Here is a 26907-nt window from a genome sequence, read left to right as displayed (position 1 = left end):
GAATTGGGCCTCATGAGCTAGGTTATTCGAAAGCACCGTACAAAGATGCGTTAAATAACAGATCAGCAATATAAATGTTGTCCTAAACAAAAAAGCAGTTGGCACCCCCAGACATGTGGTGCTTTCCATTTGTGCGCAATAAGATAAAGAGGCGAGTAGCGGACCGTCACTAAGTGCGAAGAAACTAAAACTGTGGCGATTACGCGGGTTTATGAAATACATCTACATGTTAAAAAATATACGCCAGGGATATGCAGTTTTGTTCGTCGGCGATTCATGTAAAGGTACTGCATGGTGGAGCATTGGCTGAGCACGCCTTGGAAAGCTGGAATTACAAGGAGAACCCCCGAGGGCCATGCCATGTTCACATGTCGATACTAGTGAACACCAAGAATGAGTGTTACACTAATTTCTCGTGACGCCTAATGTAGATTCCGCTGTTCGTACACGATGATGCGGTTCCTTCAGATTTGGCCCCGTAGATGCTTAGGTTTAGGCCGGTGTCTGGTGTGACACCGCACCAAGGACTCCAGCTCATGGAGATCGGACCTTTTCTTCCATCATCGTGAATGGCTCAGTCATGTCCGGAGGAATGACGATAAGGACAGTTGAGCCCATGCTGAGTTACAGAGCCTTTAAAGCCCCTGGCCGGAGTCACCACACCTTTTTGGCTTAGATTTCTTATATACCCCGACCTATGCAACCGTAAGGTTTATAGTGAAACGCTGCCAGTGAATGCTATCCAGGAAGACGTGGCTTCTTGTAGAAACGCCGCCTCTTGCGTGGACCATCTTGGAGATTGTGCAAAGCAACACCAAAAACAAAATAAAAACGCAAATACCAGGTTTCCGTTAATTTTTGCATGTTTATTATTTCAGTCGCAGAAGATTCAACATGAAAGGTATGCGCTGCCTATGTTTAGTTCACGACATTTTTTGGTGGGCTATCATTCTGAAATTCCGTGGAATAACGTTGTCAAGAATGTAAGACAAGGTATTCGCAGCCTAAGTGATATAACGGTATTAAATCGTAATTCCCATATACAACAAGTCATACGGCAAGGCGCGGTATGTACATGTACTTCAATATAAAAGAAACGAAAAGTGGTTAACCTTGGGGCCTAATTTTTATGAATGATGTCATTAGAAGCCAACAAACGAGGATACCAAGGGAAACACAGGAACAATAACTTGTGTTCACTAAATGAATTAAAGAAATGATAAATTAATGCAATTGAAAGCGGATGAAGAAACAACTTGCTGCAGGTGGGGAACGATCGGACGTCTTCGCATTATAGGTGCCATGCTCTACTATATAAGGCAATGTTTCCTCACGTTGACGCCGGCCCCGGACCCCGACACCGGATTTTGGGTAATACGTACGGGGCACTTAACGCTGTCTTGTTAAAAGTTCTAGTTCCACAAACGAAAGAGAATAAACGAAAAAAATGGTTTTCCGGGGGGAATAAGGATTGCAGAAAGACACGAAAGGAACAAAACAAAACACAGCGCATACTTCGTTACTTCGTCGATACCCAAGTACGGAAAATTTTATCGGATCAAAAAGGTAATTCGTAGAGTACTACACAAGGGCAGCCTGAAGAGAACGCTGGGGAAAGTTTCAAAAGTGAAACTTTATCGCATTTCATGCTTTCGTTGCGTCGGGCAGGTAATCGTGATGTTAACTATGGGTGCATGCGGTACGTTTTTCCTTGACAGCCAAAAATGTTTTTTACGTAGGTTTCACAAACTGTGTTTAACACGCTTAGCAAGCATGTACTTCGTGGCAAAGAAGTACAAACACTGCAACCATTCATTTTTCAAGTAAGATATTGCATCAATTAAAGTATTTGCTACACAGGGTTACGCAGCTGCAAAGGTGTTGCATAAGTTGAGTAATAAATTTACTTACGAGCTTTACGTAATTACTTGAACAATGTCCAGCTATGCTTGCACTTGATAACAATGTTCATTGACAGATTTACTTAGAAAGCATTTATTATACTAGGCACGGAAAGAAATACCGTTCCGTTTAGCATTTGGAGCACATATTACTCTACGAAGGCCACACTGTCACGTGCTTAGTTTCCGAAAGGTATTGAAAACCAAAAGTATACCCGTATCGGGCCGTAGTAATAAACGAATTGCTGGAGATAAAGCGCAAGAAAGCCACGTAAGACGACAGAAGTGAATGAAGACAGCGCCTCCCTTCTGTTGTCCTTCGTGCGTGTTCACGCGTTGCCTCAACTTTTGTGGAACCAACAATATCCCACCCGTCTGTTCTCATAAAGGAATGAATTACTGTACTGCGCTTCTATCGCCTAATAAGCATCTGTAAGCTTTCTGTGTGACATCAGTAAATTGTCAGTGTAGATTGCTGTCCTTCTGAAAGACTGCTCCTTCTCCAGCGCTGCAATCCCCCCATTGGCGAGACTTTACACTCTTGTATACGCAATGAAAATAGACACAATTTAATTCTTTAACTTGCGTTGTCGGACCTGTTAGCGTGGTAAAATCACCAGTTGATGCTCAGTATATATTATTTTCAACTGGCACAACTGCAGCAAATACAAATAATACAAATAGCATGTTGAAACCTGCACGATGTAGAATAAGTTCAACAGCGATAGACGTCTTAACTTTCCTCGATGTGTTCTCGATAAATTCATTCGTGTTTGCAGCGGCGGAAACTTTTGTAGCGCAAGCATTCTTGTGAAGCACTGGAAGCACGCGTAAATTACACCTTGCCCCTTTATAATTCAAACGACGGCGAAAACATGGCCGTGAGCGCATTCACGTCCAGAGCACAAGGAAATACTGATTCGACTGCTGACTCGGCTTGTTTGAGCTCGCGGCCCCTTATTTGTTGTGGATCCATACCAGGAAATGTTATAACGGTAGCGAACTTGACTCTTTGTGATCAATTTTTGGGTAACGTTTGTGCAACACAAATATGCGAGGGTTGGAGTGCGCAGAAACGTATTGCGTTTAACGACTGCACCGCTGTTCGTGCTGGACGTGAAACGCAATTTACAACTTTGGAGCAATCACAAAAACTGTCAGCAGTGTGCGGGGTATGACTGAGCTACGGCTATGCACGACGCGTGCACATTCGTTATCGAAGAAGTGCGGCAAGTGCGAAGTACTTGCAGTTTTGTACTGCTAGAGGTTGGCGAAGACAGCACTGCAATTTGTGGGTAACAGAACAAAGCGAGCGCCACTCGCCAGGAAAGAACTACCTGCTTCATTTCAACTGCGCCAGGGAGTGCCACAACAGTCAGCGGAATTGCAGCATCTGGTAGTCATACGTTAGTTCGAGATAACTTAGCCTGTATACCTCCTACACTTCCACGAGTGCTTACACGAGCAACAATATCTTACCAGCATGATGTGCACTTCACTTTGATAGGACCACGGAAAAAAGTTGCATTAGGACCCGATAAACGTACAGCTTTTTTTTTGTTGTTGTAAGTGAGGGTGACTTTGGGTAGATCATGCGGCGGAAGGATAGCAAGGTTAACCCAGGCACCTCTGCTACCGTTCAAAAATTTGCACAGTTGTGCCAAGCTAGTGGCGGACTCAAACGTCTCGTTTTTTTGTTTTTTTTAGCCGTGCGGTATCATTTCAATCGAAATGCCGAAGTGACAAAACTTTTATTAGTTTCCGTTCTTTCTTTTCATTGAGTGCGCATGTGTGGTTATTCAACATTGCGCATTCGTGAATACACGCCAGTTACACGGCATCGAATCATCAAGCATGGCTGATGAAAGAAGCTAGGAATACAGGCCTCCTGAGTTTGGTATGACGGATGAGGCAACAGCAACTACAAGCTATGGCGGTACCACGGGCACTTCATCTACCTTGGGCGCCTACACAACGTGAGTTTTACAGCTTAGTAATCTTACTTTCAATACTGGTACCTTTAGACACGCCCCATATAATAGGCATGTATATGTGTACATTTGTCCCCACTTAAAATTCGTCCTTCAACCGCCGTGGTTGCTCAGTGGCTATGGTGTTGGGCTGTTGAGCACGAGGTCGCGGGATCAAATCCCGGCCACGGTGGCCGAATTTCTATGGAGGCGAAAACACCCGTGTACTTAGATTTAGGTGCACGTTAAAGAACCCCAGGTGGTGAAAATTTCCGGAGTCCTCCACTACGGCGTGCGTGATAATCAGAAAGTGGTTTTGGCACGTAAAGCCCCATAAATTAATTTTTATAAATGCCTCCTTTTGACAGGAAACGTGAGCATTTGGATCGGAGGTTTTCTTAGATCTAGACGCGTCGATGCACTGTCGGAGCGAAAATATTGCCATGTTCAGCGTAAAGTCAGCTGTTTAGCGCTCATGATCACATTTTTCAGAATATGAAGTGAACGTTCTTAAATAAGAAACTATTTTTTGTTTATGTGTGATTATTGCACTGCACACCCGCTAAGGGATGCTATAGCTCGAAGTCCCGGATTCAATCCCGGGAGCGACCGCCGAATTCCGATGAAAGCACACTGCAAAAAGGTCGGTGTTTGCATTTATGTGATCGTTACAGAAACAACGGTATTTAAAATTTATGTTCAGTCTAGTACTGTGGCATGCATTTTATCAATTCGTGGCTCTTGCACGAGAAACCCCGAAATTAGTTTGAACTGCAGTGAACACTGGCTGTGCCAATACGTAAGTGTTTCTAGACAATACTAGGTACAGGACTAGTTACACAACAATACTGTGATTTGTCAATTAAGAAGAAACTGTGACCAAGATGGTACTGCCCGCTTTAAACCTTTAATTTTTGGAACCATAAACCCTGTGAATGAAAAGCCACAGGTTGGTTTAAAACTATTGCGCTTCCATTTCCACGTGTTGCTTAACGGCAACGAATGCGCATTCAGTAGAAAACACACTTTTCCGCTTGGAGTTGTTTGGGCGATGCAGGTATCTTTCTATTTTTAATGTTGTAACAAGTGAAGTTTATATTGCTGGGCTTTACATCGTTTACTTTTAAAATAACAATATAAGTTGGGCGAGCTAGTGCCACACCTATAAAGAAGTTATATCACGTGGTATTTTACGGTACCCTTTACCATTTGTGAACAAATGCAGTAGCACGTCGCATTGCACCTGTTTTCTTGTTCAACATTGTATCTTTCGTAGTATGTTTATAATGCTGTTCTCACAATAAACTTTATCTTTCAAAGAATTCTGAGATAGGTTCGGGCGTGTGACACAGAAGTAAGCTTATCATCGCTTGAAAACAAATATTTTTGAACATCATTCTAGTTCGTGATTATTTCATTCGATCTCGTCATTTTGTTCGTTAGTGTTCAAATTATTACTTGGCTAAGAGACAGAAATCTTTTTGTATTCTCCAGCGCGTCATCTGACGCCATAATTTCACATAATACCTAAACTATGACATATCAGTCATAGCTGCCGGATGTTTGAGTGATTGATGATTGTTATAGCCGTGAAAATGCCAAACTCAACACAGCGATGCCGAATCACACCTGGAAGGTGCAAATACTAATTTTTCAAATACTAGCGCAGGTTTTCATCATAATTGTAGAAACCATCTGCACATTGTCATTCTTATACTTGAACGTGAATTATCGATGCAAGAAATGTTCCATGCGTCAAGGTTTTATTCCGAAATTATTGTTAGGATTCTCTCACTGTGGCAGGTGAAGCAATCATTATATACAGCAAACTACGTAGAACCCATTGTAAGTACTTTAATAGTTAAACTGATAGTTTTCGTGCAAGTGAAGGTGCCGTCTTGACTATAGTGGATGAGTGCTCTGCTCCGTGTAATCCCCCGGGTGTTCCGTTCGTCCTATGCCAGACATCATAGTCAGTCTTTGATGAGAACGAACCATTGCAAGTAGCGCGCTTAAGAAACACGACTTTACTTCTTCAGAACTTTGTTTTAATAAAACAAAAATGGAAACATTCTTGTCACAGCTCGTGATTGTCTGACCAACAATTTATTAAACGCAGTATTCCTGATGACGCGTGGAAGTACCAGTGGAACACACAGCCCACGCCGATAACCGACGGGACTTACGTCGAAGGTACGTAGGCGATGGTCATTTGGCACAGGTTGAACTTGCGAAGATAGTTCACAACAAAGGTAGGAGGTATCCCCTACAGTTACCGCGGCAGCGGTACATTTCTTGCGTACAAGGATGCATTTTACTAGGGCAGTCAAGACGCTTTCCGCATGAACTAGCTTATAACAGTCCTTACTGATAAATTTGTGCTTATCTGAATATATGCAAATTCATACATAGCAATACGCAGTAAAAGCTTCTGAGTGAACATGTTCATGTATAAGTGAGCTGGTAAAGGACACTACTAAATAATAGCAGAAGCCGAGACTGTTCATTCCATGCAGTGACTAATTCAATCGTAAATGGAGTCATAACTTGACCATTGGTGAAGTTTATTTGCCAAGCGGAATCTCAGTGAATTTGTCCTGCTTATATCGTGATAATCTTTCCCTTAAATTGATCAAGCTGCTTGTCAAAGCAAATGCTTTCATGCGAATGCAGAGTAAGATGTGCAATTACGGCGGCGTTTCAGACGTGTTCACTGGTTACGGTACTGTCACGTTTTCAGCACAGTGTAATGATTGCTCACCCGTAGCATGTTACGAGCGGCGGACGTATCCCATTGCGGCCGAATGCTGAAGTTACAGCATGCAATTTGGAGCAGCCCGAAGTAGTTTATATTCAAGCTCTTGGTTCTTTCATACCAAGCAAGCCAAGTCGCAGCCGCAGCATAAAAACCTTCGCAACTTCTTGAAAATGTAACGCCAGGAGACAAAATTGCTAGGCAGTTCGCGCTCTTATACCGTAAATTGTTACCAAATAACTCAACTATAGGCCGTCTGCAACATTATTTGTGTTCACCGAGTACGAATGATAGTACCCAGAAATTTCCAACGCGTGGGCTACTACCTCGAAATTGTAATGATTTGTTAACAAGAAAATCAACACCATGCCGAAATACCGGTATTCTAAAATCAATGTTCTTTTATGTAAGGCGATTACCATTCCTTGAATACATCAGGCATCATTCGTTCTTTCAGCATCTTTGCAACCTATTTCGCAGGCCTCACGAACGTTGGGACTTCACCGGAGCCACCAATAAAATTGAGAATGCCTGACTATAAAAATGAGTTCCTTAAATTACGTCTATGCAATCACACTGTACCGCCTCCGAAGGCAAGGATGATGAAACTCATATTTTTAGTTCCGGTGGTTGGAAATGCGCGTTTAATCTTTTCTTGGACGTACGAAGGCGCAGACTCAGGCATGTCGGTGTAACAATGCCATAAACATTCTTAGCCTTCCTATTGTAAACAAAACTGCGTTCAACAATTTGGCGTGTACCCGCAGTTTTATTGCTAAATGCAGTAGCGTCGACAGTCATCTTGAGGAATGCTCGGCCGTAATTTCACCTTTTAGGTCTCTCGCGTTTTATTCTCAATTTCACGCAATTTCTGCGCAGGTATAGGGAAGATGTGCACCTAGGTAAAATCCTTGCAGCTCTATACATACAGTCCACACATTTAATTCGCTTTGATGCTTTCCGTTGCATAGTTCAGTGGCATTGCCCCGTCAATTAACACTTGCGCATTTCTTTCCAAGCTGACCTGGTGTCTGCAATAGGACTCTTACATATGCGCATTGAGCAATCTTTTTGATAGTTGTCCTATGGTCTGTTGATGACCTACACAGGAAGATTGGCGAGGACAGCCGCTTTAGCGTTCTTAATGAGCTGCAAAACAAGCACTGCTTACAGCTGGTGCTTAGAAACTTCAGCTACCGGGGTCACCAAATGGGTTTCGGATAACAACTTTCCGAAAGGTTTGTAGGTTGTTGGATGCCGCACCTGTCTGTCATAGAAGGTCAATAAATTAGCGGCTGATGTCAAACAAAAATTTAAAATCCCTCGGTAGAAATGCGACCTCTCAAGTTCTCTTTGTCGTCTAAGGCTGCTGCTCGTAATAGATGAACAACAAGCAAGAACTTCCTGAGACATCTATTGTGCGTATTACTGGATAACACAGAAACTATATTGGGTCAAGGTTTCCACGCACAAGAAATCGGCATGTCGTGTTTCACTTCAACCACTGTCGTGTTATGCTCACGGTTTGAGATAAAACGTGATAATCTTCAGGAGAAACCATTACTGAACAATCTTGATCGTACTTGGCTTCTTCATCGCCATGAAATTCTTGCATGCATTCAAGAAAGTTGCATAAAGATAAAGAAAAAAAATGCACTGTGTACGGAAGCACAACAGTAAAGTTTCCCCACCAGTAAAAGCTTGTTGCCTGGCGCAATGAGCATGAAATATTGATTTCCCACGAATTGCCTTTGCAATACGGCGAATGAACGCTTTACTTTTATGCCATACAGGCGTCCCTGACAATGGCATCACAAGTTACCAGCAACTGGGGGGCGTCAGCAGCATCGACCACGCAAGGCCCAGTACAAGCCGCGCTGGCATGAAGGAAGCATTAGCCAATTTCGAAGGCGGCCTCACGTAAGTACACATTTGGAAAAGTTCCACTGCAAAGCAAGTCGGAGACGACTCAGATGGCTACCAGTGTAACAATCATGCCTCTACTCCGTAATTTTTTTCTTGAGGTCTAGCTCTGATGGCTTAAACAGTACTGCATTGGCAGTTTTGAGCGTTCCGCCGAAGCAGGCTATTTGACGTACTTCATAATTGCAACAGCGCGACGGGACAAGCACAGAGTAAGAGGGAGGGAACACCACACGACGCTATGCGCACCCCATGCGGCAACCAAGAAACTACACATGCTCCCCGCATTTGCCATCCTGTTACCACGCTGCAATGTGCGGCACACTTGCAGGCTTCTAACCTGCTTACTCACTCCCCGCTATGGAATATATAAAGATTGTGAAGGAAAGATGCTGATCTAAGCTCCATAAAATAAAACAGGGTTATGTCCGAGTTTAACGAGAAAATTGAGCATGGTTACGCCGCCAGTAAGCAGAGTGCTCGAAGTTAATCTGAAGTCGACCAATATGGCGTGCCTTATAATCAGGCCGTGGTTTGGGTACGTAACAACGGATAGTATAGGTTTTATATTGTCACGTGTTTTCATAGAGGACTGGCGACGTTTGATGAAGGCCCCTGGCCCCTGAAAAACAGCGGCGGTGGGATTAGGCTATAGAGCTGGCGGTTTTCGCACACGGACGTTTTCCTTCATGTCCTTCCTGTCTCTTCTTTGGTACGGTCCTCACTACAGCAGGTGGGAATATCAAATATTTTTACCTCCCTGAAAATGTTCCAAAGACCACGAGAAGAAAACTATTAGGTCATCATCATCAGCCTGGTTACGCCCACTGCAGGCCAAAGGCCTCTCCCATACTTCTCCAACTACCCAGGTCATGTACTAATTGTGGCCATGTTGTCCCTGCAAACTTGTTAACCTCCTCCGCCCACCTAACTTTTTGCCGCCCCCTGCTACGCGTCCCTTCCCTTGGAATCCAGTCCGTATCCCTTAATGACCATCTGTTATCTTCCCTCCTCATTACATGCCCGGCCCATGCCCATTTCTTCTTCTTGATTTCAACTAAGATCTGATTAAATCCTGTTTGTTCTCTCACGCAATCTACTCTTTTCTGATCCCGTAACGCTACACCCGTGATTCTTCTTTTCATAGCTCGTTGCGTCGTCCTCAATTTAAGTAGAAACCTTTTCGTAAGCCTCCAGGTTTCTGCCCCATACGTGAGTACTGATAAGACACAGCTGTTATACGTTCTTCTCTTGAGGGATAATGGCAACCTGCTGTTTATGATCTGAGAATGCCTGCCAAAGGCACCCCAGCCCATTCTTATTCTTCGTAATATTTCAGTCTCATGATCCGTGTCCTGATCCAGCTATTAGGTAGCACTTTGTTAGTCAGCTAGCGAGCCCCAGGTATATAGCCGGCCGTACTTGTCGTTGAGAGGCTGTTTTCACTTCGCTCGATACGTAACTTTGACCCGTGATACGCATGGCGCATACCGATAAGACGGCAAGTTGAAGTGCTTGTTTTACCAAGTGGCAGCATCCTGACCGACCCAGACAACCCACTCTGGTCTCAATCAGCGCTTCCATCCTTTGTGTCCGGTGAGAGAGCAAGAAATAAATGGTAAAAGTCACGTCAATGTGCTTGGCTTGATTTCGCAAGGGCACGAGCAAGTTAAACCTCTCAGTTTAAATCAGGACCCACTGCCCTCACTCTCTCAAATAGTCTGCTTTTAATACCGTCTTTTTCCCTAGGCTAGTCGACTTGGGAATCTGAAGACTGTCCAGTAGCAAATAACCATCGTCGACTCCGTGGCGATACCACGCCCATGCTCACCATAACCCGCAGTAACTGCGCCACTGAAGAAACTGGCGTGCGATCTGTGGAAAGAAATCAATTACTCGCTCGTAGTTCACTCGTCCTTGCCCACCCTCCCCCCCACGCCACTTTCTTCGCTCTGGCTACTAGGTGAAGGGCGGGCTGAGGGCTTTTTGTGGAACTCGACAAAAGCTGGTTTACACTCTCTTGACGGATGGATAAGTGCCGAGGGAAGCGGGGTGATTTGACTCGTCTAAGTAACTGCGCCTATCAATTCTTCGTTGTGGCTCCCACCCTGTCAGCCTTTTCTCCGGTTTCTATGTAGTGGTGGGGTGAGCGCATTTAGTCGTTGGCCACGCCGCGTTGACGTCTGGTAAGGAGGTGCACTGGTTTGACACGTGGAAAACGTTCAATTATTACGATTGGTGGTGTTGAGACCTAACATTATTCATATTTTTCCGGGGAGTGCATTGTCTCGCTAACCGCTCAGTGTTGTCGTTCAGCTCAAGAACGTCCGGCCTTATTTGGAACTTATTTAAATGTTATCTTTATTGCATCTGTTTAGTTTCGCCGCAGCCTGTCTGTGTAATCGGATTGCATGCGTGAGGTGAATTGCGTAGTAATTTCTGGAAGAATAGCGGGCACCAGTGATTACGCTGGAACCTTCGACAAGTCATAGAACAGTGTCCCAGCTAGTTTTACCCCCGAGTTTAAAAACGTGCCGATGAACTCTAAAGACGACGCGACCATAGGCAGTGCTGACTCTTCTATGGACTAAGTCGCAATATTTTTGGTATTCTGCTTACTTGCATAATTAGTCCCGATTAATTACCCACTTTGGAAGCAACTAAGTCAGGCGAAAAAATTCCTATAAGAAAGTTGTAGAGCGCTTTGCAATACGTCTGATTAGGCAGTTTCCAACTATCTATCTATAAGGGATTAGTGTCTTTCAGCTTACTACAGATGCCCGCGAAATAAAAAAGAATATATATATACCACGCGACATGTACGCTTGCGCGACGTGATTACACTGCTCCCAGACACTCCGCGTACAAAGGAACATAGCATATAGCCGGATGTGCTTCCGCTGCGCCTACTTTTCGCTATCATCAACCGCCGTGAGGGAAGCACATCGGTGACGTCATTCCCGCAGCCGGTGCCTGCGCCACTGCCCTGTCGCCATTTGAGTGTCAGCATGCCCTGCAAGATGTTATGTTCGTTGGTAGCCGGAGATTTTGGGAGCGCTGCAATCGCCATGGCATGCGGGCATGTCCCGTGGCATTTATTTTTGTATTTCGCTGTCATATGCAGTAAGCGGAAGAACACTAATGCCTAATAGAAAGTTAGAGACTGTTTAACTGGGTATTTTGCATAGTGTTCTGCAAGTTCCTAATTGAAATTTGAGCCTAACTTCCTTACCTGAGAATTTTGTCAACTGATCGAGAAATATGCACTCCATCTCCCTCACTTCATGCGTAGGCAAGGTGATGGAAGAGGCCTTCTTAGCACGCATCAACACTCACCTCGAAGACAACTCTATCTATTCGCACACCATCATTAGATTCGCCCTCACCTTTCTACTCAACACTGTATGTAGCAGCTCAAACATGAAGTACTAAACGACCGTTCCCTTAACACGAAAGCCATCCTCGGGCTCGACCTTACTCAATACTCTGACAGCATTTCCCATGCAGCTATCCTTGACCAGATGTCCCACCTTCCCCTGGGAGAGCGGGCCTACAATTACATTCGTGACTTCCTCTTATCGCACGGCCACCCTCTCGGCCGCGCATTTAGGATCAGACTATTTTCACCTTGGCAGCAAAGGCAGCCCTGTTGCACCAAGGTTGTTATCTATCCCATGCTCTTTAAGTTTCCTTTAACATGATTGGCCTGGCCAAGCAACTAGGAGTCGACAACATCAACCATACAATCTACGCGGACGGCATCATCATCTGGGCATTTTATAACGAAAATAGAAGCAGTGCAATGCATTCTTTAATCATTACCCCTTACCGCAGCATGTACTCTCATTTGGTGCGGTGGCGGAAGCAATCCTACGTTATCTTCATCACGCGGTGGACTTTTCGTAGCACGTCAAGGCTGGCGTCTGAGGAAAAAAAAATAGGCTCCCATAGAGCGGCAAAACACGCTGCGGCAGCTCCGTCGGGGCGCGTTGACAAATGACGCTACGCTGTTTCCCAGATGGGTGTGCATGTCTCCGCCATGAACAAATGCTAAATGACCAGCGTCGCTGTTTTTTCCACGAGTTTGAGATGATGGGCGGAACACGTTACGAAGGGTCTTGACATTTTCTGGCGAGATATCAACGACCTTCGTTACATTCTGTACAGCTTGCTGCATGCGAAGATGCCACAAGTTGAATCTCCGGCCACAGTAAATAATAGTGCACAACTTTCCGCACGCGTCCACGGAATATGTCTATCTTTTTAAGCGCCTGCATAGGCAAGTCGTTCCGAAATCGCAACTTCTGTAAATCCTCTTTTACCTCGAACAAAAATCGCTTTTGGTACTTAATAAAGAGCGTTCTCTTTGTTGCGTGTAAACACAGGACCTATAGAGGTTCTGAATATATAAGAAAACTGGTGCTGCGCCGTTTCGTTGAATGCATAGGAATGCGGGATGTGCTGACTATAGATGAGCATCGTTCTCGCAGAACTAGGAGACTTCGAATGAGGGCCAGGCAAGCACCATTTCGTCTTTAGTGAGGGTTCATTTGTTTATGAAATTTGTAACTAAAGAGCAGTACAGTACGTATAGAGCAGTACCTTCTTAATGACAAATATAAAATGTTTTTGGAGAAGGGTGACTTGTGCCGGGATCTACAATTATGTGAAATGCATCGAGTGCAAGCGGGCTGGTGAAGTTGGAGAACAGACAAGATTTTCGTTAGCATTGGAACGTTTTGTCAGCGCACGTTTATTTACTGTAGGTGGGTAGAGTTCATTGAAAGACCAAATGGTGGTTAATGAAAATATTTTACAAATACTTTATTTGAAGAAATCTTTATCTATGAAGCGATGACCATGTTTCAGGCAATGCCACGTTAGAGACGACGCCTCGGACACCCCTATTCCGGCATTTGAAAGGTGTCACAACGCCCGCTAGCGAACTGGCATAGTCGTTGGCGCCAGATTTCCCTCTAGGCATTATTGTCACAATCTTCACTACACCAGCCCTTGAGGCCTGCTCGCATCGTCGCCAACACCGTTCTGTCCCAAGTCGGACGACACATGTGAGGCTGAGGCAGACTCTTGGAAGTCGCGTGAATAGCAGAGGGGGGGGGGGGGAGGGGTGACCAAGAGACGGCAGGCAGAGAACGCCTCGGAACGCACTGGCGTCACGACGACCAAGTATTGTACGTGGCCTGATCTGTGCTTCGGAAATCAAGTGTAAAGGGGGGCGGCATCAGGGAACCTTCGGTTTTGGACAAGCACCTGTAGTTTACTTATTTTCCTCGTAAAGCCATTGTTGTGGCTACAAGTATTCGTAGTGGCTAGGCTATTAAGCGCGTCTTGGCGCACATGCCACAACAAGTGTTTGGTTAATAGGCGAGTTATTATTAGACATTACACCGTCTATGATTCCACGAGCTCTACTTTGTTTAATTATCTAATACCTTGCTATACCTGTAGTACCTTCGCCATTCATCTTTGCAAAATGGTTTTATTTAGATCTCGCACCTTGCGGTATATTGCCTCAGATCAATATATCTGAGTACCAGATGTCTGCATGATTACATTGGCGCGTCTACATATATCTGTGTACCTCATGAGTTGCGTGCCCTTGGCGAAACATTGGCTTCAGCAGCAATCTTTGTTCGACCCATGTTAACCACATCATTCCTACAGTTCATGTCTTGTGTTCTAGAATTTCCGAGAGCACCATGGTTGACCAAGGGAACACGCAGTACCAACCGCCTGAAAGCACGTCCACTGTATTCGGTAAGTCTGAGAAGGTTTTTTGCCTGCTGTTATACGTCTCGCCTTGAAGGTGGTTGATTAATGTAGCGTCTGCTAGGGCACATGACCCATTCAAACAGCAACACCGCTGGCTCGGAGCTACATGTCTCTGCGTCGGCCAATCTGAGCTGATGATTTTGCATGGTTTCATAGTCACAAAATTCTTCTAATCTTCTAGTCACTAACCTTATGTAAAAATCTTCTCATCACTAGGAGGGTTCGTAGGCTACCTTTCCGCAATTCCTGATGCCATTCCTGATGAAAATTATGAAAGCAATATGTGTATTTGTAAGGTTGACGGTTGCCATGCCAAAAAAAAGCAGGATGCAACGTGCACCACAAGGCACCTCCTGGCCATTTCAGAAGTGTTTGCCTCAACTGCGAAGCAGGTGCTCTTGGTTTACTGTACAAGATATCATGCCCTCATCGTGAAAATAGAAATCAGCGGTAAGGCTCTTAAAACGTTGGATTAGTAGCAATGCTTCTTCTTGAGGCTGTTTGCTGAAGTGGGTAACTGCATGATGAATCGAACTGGGCTGTGCGTCTACTTCCTACCATAGAGTGCAAGAAAATAGGATCCTGCAAAATAATCGTAATCATTGGATGGAACGAAGAGCAGCAGACCTGGACGAAGACGACGTAAGACAGGGCATGTACTAAGAAAGTTAAATAAAACGCGAGCAGCAGAGCGCATAACTGAAACTAAAGTACGTGCTATGCAGTCATCACAATTGACAGGCACGCACATTCGGTTTGACCGCGCTGAGCGATGATGCTCCCCCTATACTGCGATGTTTTGTTTTCTCTTCCGGTTATCTTTTATTTGAACGCGAGAAAAGATGACGCAGCGGTAATGATGGCGGTGCAACCTATAGCACGCGAGCCGCTCTTCGTGTTTCATCTGACGCCGATATTGCGCATTCGGTAGCGCACACAGTATCGTCGCGGTGCGCGCTCATATGCGGTCTATACTTTGGTATTCTAGCTCTTGCTTTCTGTCTATTTCATTTTCTGGTATCAGATATGGGAACCAGAACATAAACGACAATATCTCACTATAGGGGGAGTGTCCTCCCGCACTGCTATCAAACAGTATGTCTGCACCTTTCAGTCGTTATTACTGAACTGCCACACTATGTCCTTACCGCACGCTCCACCGTACGCATTTCATTTAACGTCGAGAGAACATGTCATTCCAGGCATGTTTTAAAGCGAAAGCTTTACTGCGCCAGCCAGCGCGCCATTTCGGCTCGTCGCGCCGTATGCCGTATGCAGGCAGCCCTATGCCGTATGCCATATGCCGTGGCCGACGAACGACCTTGAGCCTCCGTTGCCTAGCAACGCCGAAGCCGCGCTCCAACAAATGGCGCCGCTCAACGCTGCTGCGATCGCCGCTCGCTCCACCAGATGTGCTCCGCTGGGGTGGAGGGGAGGAAGTTTCGCCTCGCGGGGGAGGGGTATATATGTATGCGCTTCGCCTCAGTGTATTTAGTCGTTATGGAGAGCGCGAAAGAGACGCAACAACGACAGAACAAAGCGAGGAAGAGAGAACGCGCTCAAGAGACGCCAGAAGAACGGGCCGCACGACTCGAGAAGCGTCGTAAAAGATGGGGCTGTAAGAAGTCGTGCCACGTCCCGGAGTGACTCTTCAACTGCGGAAGAGACCGCTTTGACTGCTCGAGAGCGTCGGAATGAGACGCTGTGTATACATTACCTAGTCGTTACCTTGCCTAGTCGTTACATGAACAGTGTCTTGTCGTGTCTATAAAATATAACTAAAGCAAACGCTTAACCACAAGCTTACACCACAAGCATAGCCACGCAGCTCTTGATTTCGCAGTTCAACTAGTGTTACCCAGAGCTAAACCACATGCAACTTTTTTGTGTTCGTCTCTTTGGCCCCGTTGTAATACTGAGTTGCGGATCTCCAACGACACCAAAACTTCTGCATAAGTGCGATATCGCGCGAGTTAAATCAACGAATTATGGTAGGTAGGTACATGTCTGGGGCTTTTTCAGTAAAAGGACAATTAGTACGTCACCGCTGACCGACTCGCACATCTTCCATGGAGCAAAAAGCCCGGTTCCCCGATTGTCCACGATGTAGAAGAAATTAGAACGTGATCGTAGGCGTGCTTCTGTCGTTCTAGAGGCACCCAGATCTGTGAAACACAGGGTGTGTGCATTACGTGCAAGTTTATACGCTTCGTAAAACCTGTGCGACCTTGTAGCGACTTCATGATCGGGCAAGGTCGAACAGATTCGAAAGTTTAATTTTTTTTATACAAGTAGTGTCATCGTTTCAACCTTAACGGTGTGATACATACATCAAAAAGCACTTTATACCGCTTTATAAGGTTAATTCCTAACGCAGATTACATCGCAATACCGGTCTCACTCGATCATAACTGTTCAGCACCTCTACTGAACCCAAACATTGGCTGGCATGAATTCGCGTCAGACGGCTGCGGAAGTCATGCCGCTGTCGTCATACAATCGTCTTCAATGTGGTAATCGTGCTGCCATCGTCACGCACTCAACTACTCGATTTACTCGAACACGCTGGTCCGTTTCGTAAGGCGTCGCGGAACCCTAAAAAATGCTCCATTGCCATAAAAAATGCTTGGCATCTCGTTTATTCCCATAGTGAGTTGTGTTTCCACGATGTTTTTTTGTTTGTACAAAAAAAGCGTTTTTCAAATCTGTACGCGACCGCAGATCAATCCTAGATATAACAATAGGCTTACGAAACTGAGCCAACAGCAGGAATGTACAAAGACAACCTTTTCGTGTTTCTTGGAGTGAGAGCCTTGCAGTAGATGAAACATTTTTTTTCTTTCATCATGCCCGATAAGTACGAACTTTACATGGCCAGGCGGCTGATAATTTTCTCGTTCATAAACGTTTCACCGCCTTTCAGGGTTAAATAATTTGCCTTAAGCTGTATTATGCCCTAGCAGTTTCGAAGGTAAAACTTGCAGTTTACTTCAGCACTACCTTAGCCAGAGCAAACGATCTTCCGAAAAGCTTTCGCATTCATTGAGCAAAATTGTGAGAATGAGCTGCCAATACAAACGCCAGGGTAGCATCAAGGCTCTAAGAAAACTTTTCGCTTCTCATTCTTCTTGCTTCTCAATCAGCACCTCTGGTTCCAGGGCATACAGACAAAACAGAAACCGGAAGCACTGGTCTCACACTTCCAGTCTCCAGCAGCAGCAGCGGCGATTACACATTCGCCAGTATGAGCCGGACTGGCACAGACGAAGCATCGAGCACTCCGAGAAACGACGCTAGGTGAGGAATTATTTGTAAGAATTCTTTTATTCCTGAATTCCTCCAAGAATTACGCTTGCACTGACGTACACGTGCAGCAGGTGGAAGTTCCGATGACCTAACTGCCAAATATCAGCTGCTGCTCAGAAAATTTAGTGTCGGCAAAACAAGCAGCTTTAGCTCACGATCTATTGCGTAAGTACACTGAAAGAGAGGAAATAATTTGTTTGACAATAGTACGAGTACTGCAGCTTGTGGCGTTTAACAAAACGTCATACTATCATAACTCAAGGAATTACATTTTCAAGTTGTCATATACTTAAGAAAACATCGAGTAGTTCAAGAAACAATATTTCATCTTAATACCTCAGCAATGAAAGCTAGGCTATGATACTATACTGCACCAAATAACACGTGTAGAGTGCACAAAATTCATGTATTACAGAGCACTCTGAAATTTGCCATTTTATGAGTAGATCATCGCCAATGCTCGCACACATTGTAGCGATTTCAAGCAACTTGCAAATAGAAATAAAATTGTCCACTTGGGATTCACCAAGAGATGCAGCTAATAGAACTGCGAGACATTTTTTTTTCGGGTAGGTAACATTGTAGATTGTACGCTTCCACTGTTCTTATATTTAGCGATTTAATAATTTTTGCACTTGCAAACCGAAACTCAAATTATGATGGATACATTTGCTGGAATTTACCTGCTTCAAGCAAACTAAATTCGATTGGTTGATAGTTCTAATTTCTTTATTAAATATTCCTGTCACAATACCGCACAAGCTTTAATGATTAGAAACGACGTACAAGGTAACACCACGACTCGAACCAAACCATAGCATTGCATGAGTCTTCTGAACAACCGCAACAAGAATAAGAAGTATACAAGTAAATAGCACATTACCGCAATAGTAAGAACTAATTTAATGAGAGCAACAGGCTGGGGAGAAGATATACACTCCGTGCGCACCCCTGCTCTACAGCCCGTTGTTTGTTTTTTCTTCTATACACGGAAGAAAATATGTCGGATCAGCAATGCCCTAACTCAACGCTTGCTGCGTTCGTTAACTCATCGAGAAAAATGGTGTTGGCCACGGAAACAGTGAGAGAAATACGTGGTATTTATATTACATCACTGGAGATTGCAACAAGCGTTGTAATGCATATTTTCAGAACGAGACGATAAGAAGCAAAAAAAGAGAAACTTATTCGGCAGCATATTCCATCAATTGTCCACGAAAATACCGAAGGATTTGGCGTATTTCTGCTGGCTGCTTTTGGTGCATATATCATGCGCGCGTCAGCAGTTCGATGCTTTCGGCATGACTGGTGTGCATTTAGAATTCGAGTCGAATTTTAGGACTACGTACAAATACTACAGGAAAACTTGAACCCGGAAGTTTTTCTTCGTATTCGATATGCAGGATTTGAATTAAGACGTATGATGTCCGGCAGGGAGTCAGTCCTCCTATACTTGTTAGAAATCACGCAAATAGTTTGCCTTTGTACCATTTCTAATTAATAATTAGGGCGAAAGCCTTAAGTGGCTCGTTGCAATGGCTCATACCCGCAGGAAGCGCAGTGGGTAAAGAAAAGGATGGCTCAGTGGCCTATGCACGGGCGCGGGGCAATGGTAGGGATCATAAAACAAAGAAATACGAGAGGCAAAATAAGAAAGCGAAAAACAAAAAAAAAACAAAATGAATATTATCAGGAATGATTCATATCCGCGTAAGCAAGCAAAGATGTAACCACTCAATATGAACAAAGGAAACAGGGAAACAAAATGAACGAATGAACAGGCGAGCAAAGGGCAGAAAAAAAGAGAGCCAATGGAAATGGGAATGAAAGGACCTTCGGGTAGTGCATTAGATTCTCGCATATGACTTTGAGAAGATCCATCAACAGTGCGAAACGTTTACTTCATACTGCGGCTCATTAGGTCTTGCAAAAAATCTGACCCGTCCAATTCTGCAGCATTAGATATTAGCATGTGCGCAACAGGCTTTCGTTTTTTGTTAGAACAGTGGAGAATGCTGCCAAACGTTTTTACTCTAGTTAGCATACAAAGCGCCCTAAAAAATTCACCGACGAATACGACAGCCGGGCAAATATCTTCGAGGCAAATATCGAGGCAAATATTTTCGGAGACATGTAGCATAGGCCAAGTGGGATGGGTTTTATAAATGACTGGTTGACTGATCCAGTGTAATCGCTGCTCCTGCTTGGCTTCCATAAAAATACTACACAATTCGCGTCGCCCACACAATCAGATTGCAAAGCAATTGCAAGCCAAGACAACCAAACAAAGTAAACCAAACAAGCGGGAGCAAGAGCAGACGCTAATGGACGATAGTACAAAACGAGCGTTCTGGTTGAGACCAGATTCTAGTACAATAGGAGTGGTCGGGCGGATCCGCATGAAATGTGCATCCCGCGCGTACGCAACTGAAGGGGCAGATCTTGGTGCCCACGTCCCCGTCGTTCACGGCTCGCGTCTATCGTCTTTCGCTGCTGTGCTCGTTCGCGCGGTTACACCACCGAATGTCGCCCCAGGAACGGGCATCAAGAGCTGCGCTGTAAAACGCAGACGTATTTCAGATGAGGCAATAGTCTTTTTCAAGGCCGGGTGTCTCCCATCCGAGGGCACATGTCGGGACGTTTGCCTGACTTCTTCTTGTGAGCGTGTTGTAGGCGCATAAGTATTTTGAATGCTAAGGACGGCCGGCGTTTTAACTAACCATTAATGACAAACATTTCTACTCACTTGCACCTGTTTCATGTAGGCTATACATGATGTATTAAATAAAGCAAGGCTTCTGTGTTGCTTGCAACTCGAGCGGAAATAGTTTCTATTTTCAAGTTCAGCATCACAGACTACCGAAAGCACCAGTGTTCAATTTCTGCCAGTCTAGAGCCCAAAAAGAGCGCTAAATATCAATGAAGCAAATAAGCGCTCGAATTGAGTTAGTCGCCCTACCATTACTGCGCGATTGAGTTTGTCAACCTCTAAATTGGCAAAAGGTGTATTCGTCTTTCCACATCAAGAGTCGGCCATTTTGAGCTGCTTTGTCCGTATACTTGCAGGAATGCTACTGAAGCCGGAGGAATGGAACAGCAAGAGTCCTGCGGTGTCAGAGCACGTGATCAATCGTCTGTCGAGAAGTCAAACCTCAAATGTGAAACATGTGGTAAATTTTTCAGCATGGTTCGCAATCTATCTTCACATTACCGCACGCATACCGGTGAGAAGCCATACAAATGTGAAATGTGTGATAAATCATTCGCGCACAGCTCGACTTTCCGTAATCATGAAAGGATTCACACAGGCGTGAAACCCCATATCTGCCAAATATGTACAAAAGCATTCAAAAACAAATCGGAACTTAACAGACATCTCAAATCACACAGTAACGACAGACCTTATGTTTGCGACATATGTAATCTCTCCTTTAAGCGCAACTCACATCTCCAAAGGCACCGCCAAATAATTCAATAGAGTAAAATGTCGTATGAGTGCAAGCAGTGTGGATTTCGGTTCGCAAAGAAAGGAAACCTCGACGTACATCTCTGCCAGAATACTGGGTGCTAGTTGTGTGGAGATTCGTTTAGAGATGCACTTGAAGCTGTTGCACAACCCGTGACGCATACGGGTGGGCAGTCGTAACAGTGTGAGTAGTGCGTAAGTGAAGTAAATCGCCCATGCGTGTTGCATAGGAACGTGACCATGGAGCCGTGCAGGAAAAAATAACCACTGACATTCTCCTGGTTAGTGATAAACCAACCGAACGCATCGTGTGGATAGACGGGCTTCTTGTGGCGTTCAGAACTGCTGAGTGAAATGCAAGACGTAAGGGATGCCGCTAACATAAACAAGGGGAAATTGATTTCCCTTACAAATTGTTCAATGCACGTAATGTTTTGGTTCTGTCTTTGGGTCTTTTATTCATACGGAAGATTTTTGTTGTATATACTGCCGTCGACAACAGTGAGATTGTATTAGATTCCAACCAACTGGAGCTTCACTATTTGTGTTCTCTCAAACGAATATTTTAGTTGTTTTATTGAGGCGAAACTTGTGCCAGTTTTAAAGTGGAGTTTCCTATTTACCCAGAAGTCGTCTCATTTGACTTGCACTAGTTACAGCTGTAGAATTTTTTAGCCTGATGTGACAACCGTTTCCCTGCGAGTGAGATACAGTTTTTAGTTATATTATTGACACGCTCAACACCGTATTCTTGCTCTAAGCGCGTATCACCGGCTAACAAATCTTAAGTTACTGCTCATTGTATCACGCTCCTGCAAGCATCAGAACATTCTCCAAATTTTTTGCCGATTTTATCTTTTCGTTTTCTTTATTGTTGCCCAAGATTTGTTGTCAAATGGCACGCGCAACGCGAATCCAGTTGTGCATTCTGGAAGACAATCGAGCGCCAATGATAAGGCTGGAATCTTCTACGAAAAAAAGTTAGAATAGCCGATACTCCTTATTCGGAAATTATTTTTTCAACGATCGACTCATGTACCCGGCACTATCTTACTGCGCGACTGTATCTTGTTTTGCTGGTTCCGATTAGCCCAATAAAGAGTCTTTCACGACTCAAGGTTCTTCTGACTGTGTTGTTCACCGTCACTACAACGTGACTTCTCGTACAGGTTCTTCGTGGAAACCGAACAAACCCTACCAGCCATGAAAATAACGTCAACGTCGTAATGACGAGTGAGCTAGCCGCAGGCAACCACTACTGCCCGAGTACGAACGTATGCCCAAAAATACTAGGAAGATCATGGCCCAGTTTACTGCCACAGTGAGGGTGCCTGCGTCACCCACAGCGACGTGAGATGAAAAAGTCAAGGAAACCATCGATCATAAGCGGATCACTGTTTCGAGATCTGGAAAGCTTCCGGGAAACCTGCGCGATAACCGTTATGTTTAACAATTGAAACTTGGACAAGCTGCCGTTTCGCAGTTTCGTACTGGATTTCTGCAAACATTCACGAGCGTCATAGTCAAGGAGTGGGTCAGAGTTGAATGCGAACACCAAATGAAAACACCGTGACCTTCAGGGCAGAAATTCAGCGACATCGACCTGCAAGAGTCCAAGAGAAAAGCGTTTTTCCTCATCCGTGGTTTGAAGCAAATGGTTTACACTGGATTGATGCGTAAGCCAACCAAGGCGATCACAAATTCCTAACGGAAGCCATAGGCACTGAAAAGATGTTGGAATAGCGCACTCAGCAACATCATCGCCTGGTGTTTTCGCCGAGGTGAAAAATTCACACTATAGGCTCCGACGAACTCCGCAAGACAAGAATAACAGTTTCGTGCGAAGAACTGCTTAATGTTCTCTTCGACGCAGCCTCAAGTAGCATTTATTGCTGACGTCGTCTGAGTGGAAATCCAGCAGCCATTATCAGTCCCTGAATTGCATTTGAAGCCTCGATATGGCCTACATCACCGCCTTCAGCCGTCTGCGTCCTCCTCCGCGCCCGCACCTGACGAGTGCTCGCACTGCCGCAACTGAGAAGCCGCATACGTCTATTGCTTATAGCCTTACCGTGAGTATACGATCATTTGCTGTCAACTGTTTGCGTTCACAGCAAGATGAATGACCCCGTGAAATGGCCGACTGTTTGGCTGCAGCTGAACGGAGACCCCGACGACTGTGCCGATCGCCGTCGCCAGGGCACTGCCTCTCACTGAAGCGCCCAGAGTACAATGGGCCAATACATGACTGATATGCGGGTCCATTTCCGGTAAAATAAACACAGCAACCTATGGAGGCGCGGTTGCTATTTGTTGACGTACCGAAGGTCCTCCGCCGCTAACGCAAGATCAGTCTCCACGACGAAGGAACTGCATGCTGCCATTTCGGCGAAGCTCCGAAGAAAAAAAAACCAAGCTGCCTAAAGAATACCCGACGATGCAACGTAAAAGCTGGACAGTGCGATGCAGCCATGACCCGACACTTCGAAATAACTAAGTCCATGAACCACCAACATCGCCGCTGTCACCGCGCTGTCTTCGCTTTAGTGGACACAGGACCCAACTTCAATAAAACTCCTTTCTGGGCGATTTGGTGCATACTTGACTTAAAAATTGTAACAGCGCAAACAAATGCATCCAGAAAGTAACAAGGACGAGATAGAGCTTTGTTCATGCATGTGTTTGCGCTGTTATAATTTTTAAGTCGGGACCCGAGTACTCCGTCCTGAATAAATCGTTAATCGCAAAGTCGATGACAGTTAAGACTGCATAGCAAGGAGCGCAAATCGGGGCAGCTGGAGGTCACGTGACAAGGACGATGGAATGAGCACGTACGTCGAACGCAAGGCGTTTTAGGACACCCTTGTGTCTAGGAACCATCCTTGCTTTGCAGGATCACAAATCGCCCACATACGCATCAAGCACCAGCGAAGGACGGTCAGACAATGCTACGGTCTTCGACGACGCTTCGTCGAATACTAGGTCGTTGACCATCATTGGGTTCGCAACCCTATAAGGCGACGTGTACCGAGTGAAAAGCTGCGTTATTTCGAATTCTACACGAAAATACAGTGACTGTGCGCATGGTGCTTGCATATATTGCCAGGCGGCATGCAATCGCAGTGGTGCCGCTCATGCCCGTAAGCAGTCCATGTTGTCCACCTTACGTGGTTTGCCATAGTTAACAGAATATAATTTTGTTGCTTTGCCAAGGTCCTTTTTGTTTTCGCACAATACTTCTTTTAAGATGGGTGCATTGACACGTGTGCTTCTTAGCTTCTTCCGGTGAAAGCGTTTCACCCCCTAACAACTAAGTTATCGCTCTGCGCATGTCGTGCTTGGATGTATCGGAACCTTCTGGCTCATCCTCACTTACTTTATATTATGTCTATGTTGTAGTTGAACCTGGTGTAATGAGATTACATTTGTGACGAGAATACATTTAAACATTCTGTGACGCGCTTGAGCTGATACGATTAGTCTGGAATCTTCGATTAAACATTTATAAATAACCTACCGCTTGAGCCGCAGATGAGATTCCGATGGTTGAAGCATAAGCTCGCTGCTACCATTCATTCGGAGTGTCTCTTATTTTGTAGGTGCAGTTTCGCACAATAAAGAGTTGGTATTGTGACTCGCGGTTCTTGCTACTGTCTTTATCACCGTCACTGCAACGTGAAAATATCGACGATTAAGCCGCTTCTAAGTGGAACTTTAGTCGATAGTAAAAGAAAATTGTGCGTGGCTTTGCTATCGCAAGCACAAAAAAAACCGCCAGCGCGGCTGGGGGAATACAAGGCTACAGAAAAATTCATGCCGTCTTCCTGTGTGGGATGTTTCCGTCGAGACCGCGCACCATTGCAGGCGCCCACCGCAGCAGAAACGATTCGTTGCGACGCCAAATGCGTGGGTGTCGTCTGCCGGACGCTGCGCCGACACGACGCGGCGGCAACCGTCGCACCTTCGGTCTGATGCAAGCGTAAACCGCGTCTACGCGGAACTTCAGTTCGATAGTCAAAGAAAAACCACTTATTGATGTGGACAGTATCTGCATTCACTCGCATTACTTCACTCGCAGATGTACCATCTGTATCAAATGGAACATGAGCAGCGGATCCCGTGACCGAAGCATAACTAAAGGTAATGTGGGCGACGTCGGCTAGTCATCACCGTTGACAGGCTCGCACATCCGGTTTTACAGCTCTAGGCGATTATCCTCGCCCATGCTGCGATATTTTCAAATGGTTTCCTTTATTTTCTTCCTTCGAAATTATGCAGAAGCAATGCAGAAGAGAAAATTTCGCAGTATAGGGCAAGCATCATCAACCGTTGAGGTCAAACCAGACGTGTCCACCTTTCAATGCTGATGAATGGCAGAAGGAAAAGCATTTTGCTGTTTGTGTCTCATTTGGCGCCGATAGCAGAATAATTTAGCGCTTTAAGACAAGAGAAAATATTGGGGGACGAAGACAACAAAGGCAACGATGTGGTTATGAAGCTTTTGTACAGTTTCCTACACTACACACGGAGATGCGAAAGGCATGTTCCATCTCGTAATAACGCGGGAAACATGATTTTGCTTGATTATGTGAATCGTTATGTTGCTATTTGGAGGCGTTCATATCAAGAAAAACATTTTTCTGGGTACCATTCACGCGGAATTTCTCGTTTAAAGGAGATTTTTTTACGCAACGTGGCTTCTCACGTCCGCAGTATTATGATGGCCGCCAATTGTAAAGCGAAACATCCTACTGCTGAAATATATAACGTCATTTCAAGTCCAAGGAAGCACTCCATAGGTTGGAAACTGGAACACAGAAGTGCTTTCTTCCTTGCCACTCAACGTGCGCAAAAATAAGAGAAAAATACCATTGCTTGTCGACTGGGCCTCACTGGCTAGGTTACTTGAGAGCACCATAAAAAAGCTATAAAGAACAGGTCAGTAAAGTTAGTCACGTCCACAACTAAAAGGAAGCAGGCGTTCCCAGACACGTGCTTTCTGGTTGTGTGATATAAGATAAAAAGGCGAGTAGCAGACCGTCAGTTGGTACCCGAATATTAAAACCAGGGCGATCGCGCATGTTCACGAAATACATCCAGGTGCAAGAAAGCAAAAAAAAAAATGCCAGAAAATATGCATTTTCGTTCGTCGGCAAATCATGTAGAACGTCCGCGAGGAGAAGGCGCTGCCTGAGGACATCTTGGAAAGCTGGAATCATGAAGAACCAAAGGCCACGCATTCGTCGCATCTCGATAGTATTCAAGTGCTAGAAAAAGTATTCCAATAAATTAGCATGACGTTTATTACCCATTCTGCTGCGTATACACGATGGTGCAGTTTCCACACGGTTGCCTTCGCAGGTGCTCATTGATCGGCATGTTTTTGGTGTGCCCTGAACCCAAGACTCCAGCAGATGGCGGTACGACCCTCCGTTCCCTCATCGTGCGCGGCTTAGCCGTGTCCGAAGGAAAGACGATTAGGGCAGTTGAGCCCGTGCTGAGGTGCCAGGGCCTTTTAAGGCACCTCGCCGGAGGCTCGCCACGTTTATTGCCTTAGATTTTTCGTGTACTCCGAATGACATATCCGGAAAAATTCGGCGTTCACATTTTCCTCTTCCCTTCTTCGAGTATTTTCTTTCTGGTGGCATTCCTTTCTCTCATGACACCTCCACTCTTTCTATTCGTTTGTACGTCTCACGTATGCATTCTTACAAGTCCTGCAACGTCCTGTTGAAGACTCCGCGCTTGGTGGCTGTCATTGCAATCTAAACAAAATACAAGGCTATGAGAACC

The 26907-nt window shown here is 45.0% G+C and overlaps 1 protein-coding gene across 1 annotated transcript; it reads left to right on the top strand.

Moving 5' to 3' along the window:
• Positions 1–3445: 3445 nt before the first annotated feature.
• LOC140217167 (uncharacterized) lies at positions 3446–21292 on the top strand. The gene is made up of 6 exons (XM_072287560.1): positions 3446–3877; positions 5991–6064; positions 8420–8546; positions 14254–14327; positions 17501–17639; positions 20715–21292. Exons 1-6 carry the CDS (start codon positions 3801–3803, stop codon positions 21124–21126), a joined length of 903 nt encoding a protein of 300 aa, XP_072143661.1. The 5' UTR covers positions 3446–3800; the 3' UTR covers positions 21127–21292.
• Positions 21293–26907: the final 5615 nt, after the last annotated feature.

The sequence above is a fragment of the Dermacentor andersoni genome, chromosome 4 (assembly GCF_023375885.2).
Source record: "Dermacentor andersoni chromosome 4, qqDerAnde1_hic_scaffold, whole genome shotgun sequence".
Lineage (NCBI taxonomy): Eukaryota > Metazoa > Arthropoda > Arachnida > Ixodida > Ixodidae > Dermacentor > Dermacentor andersoni.
The sequence above is the reverse complement of the archived record's forward strand: the minus strand, read 5'-3'. Positions and strand labels throughout refer to the sequence as shown.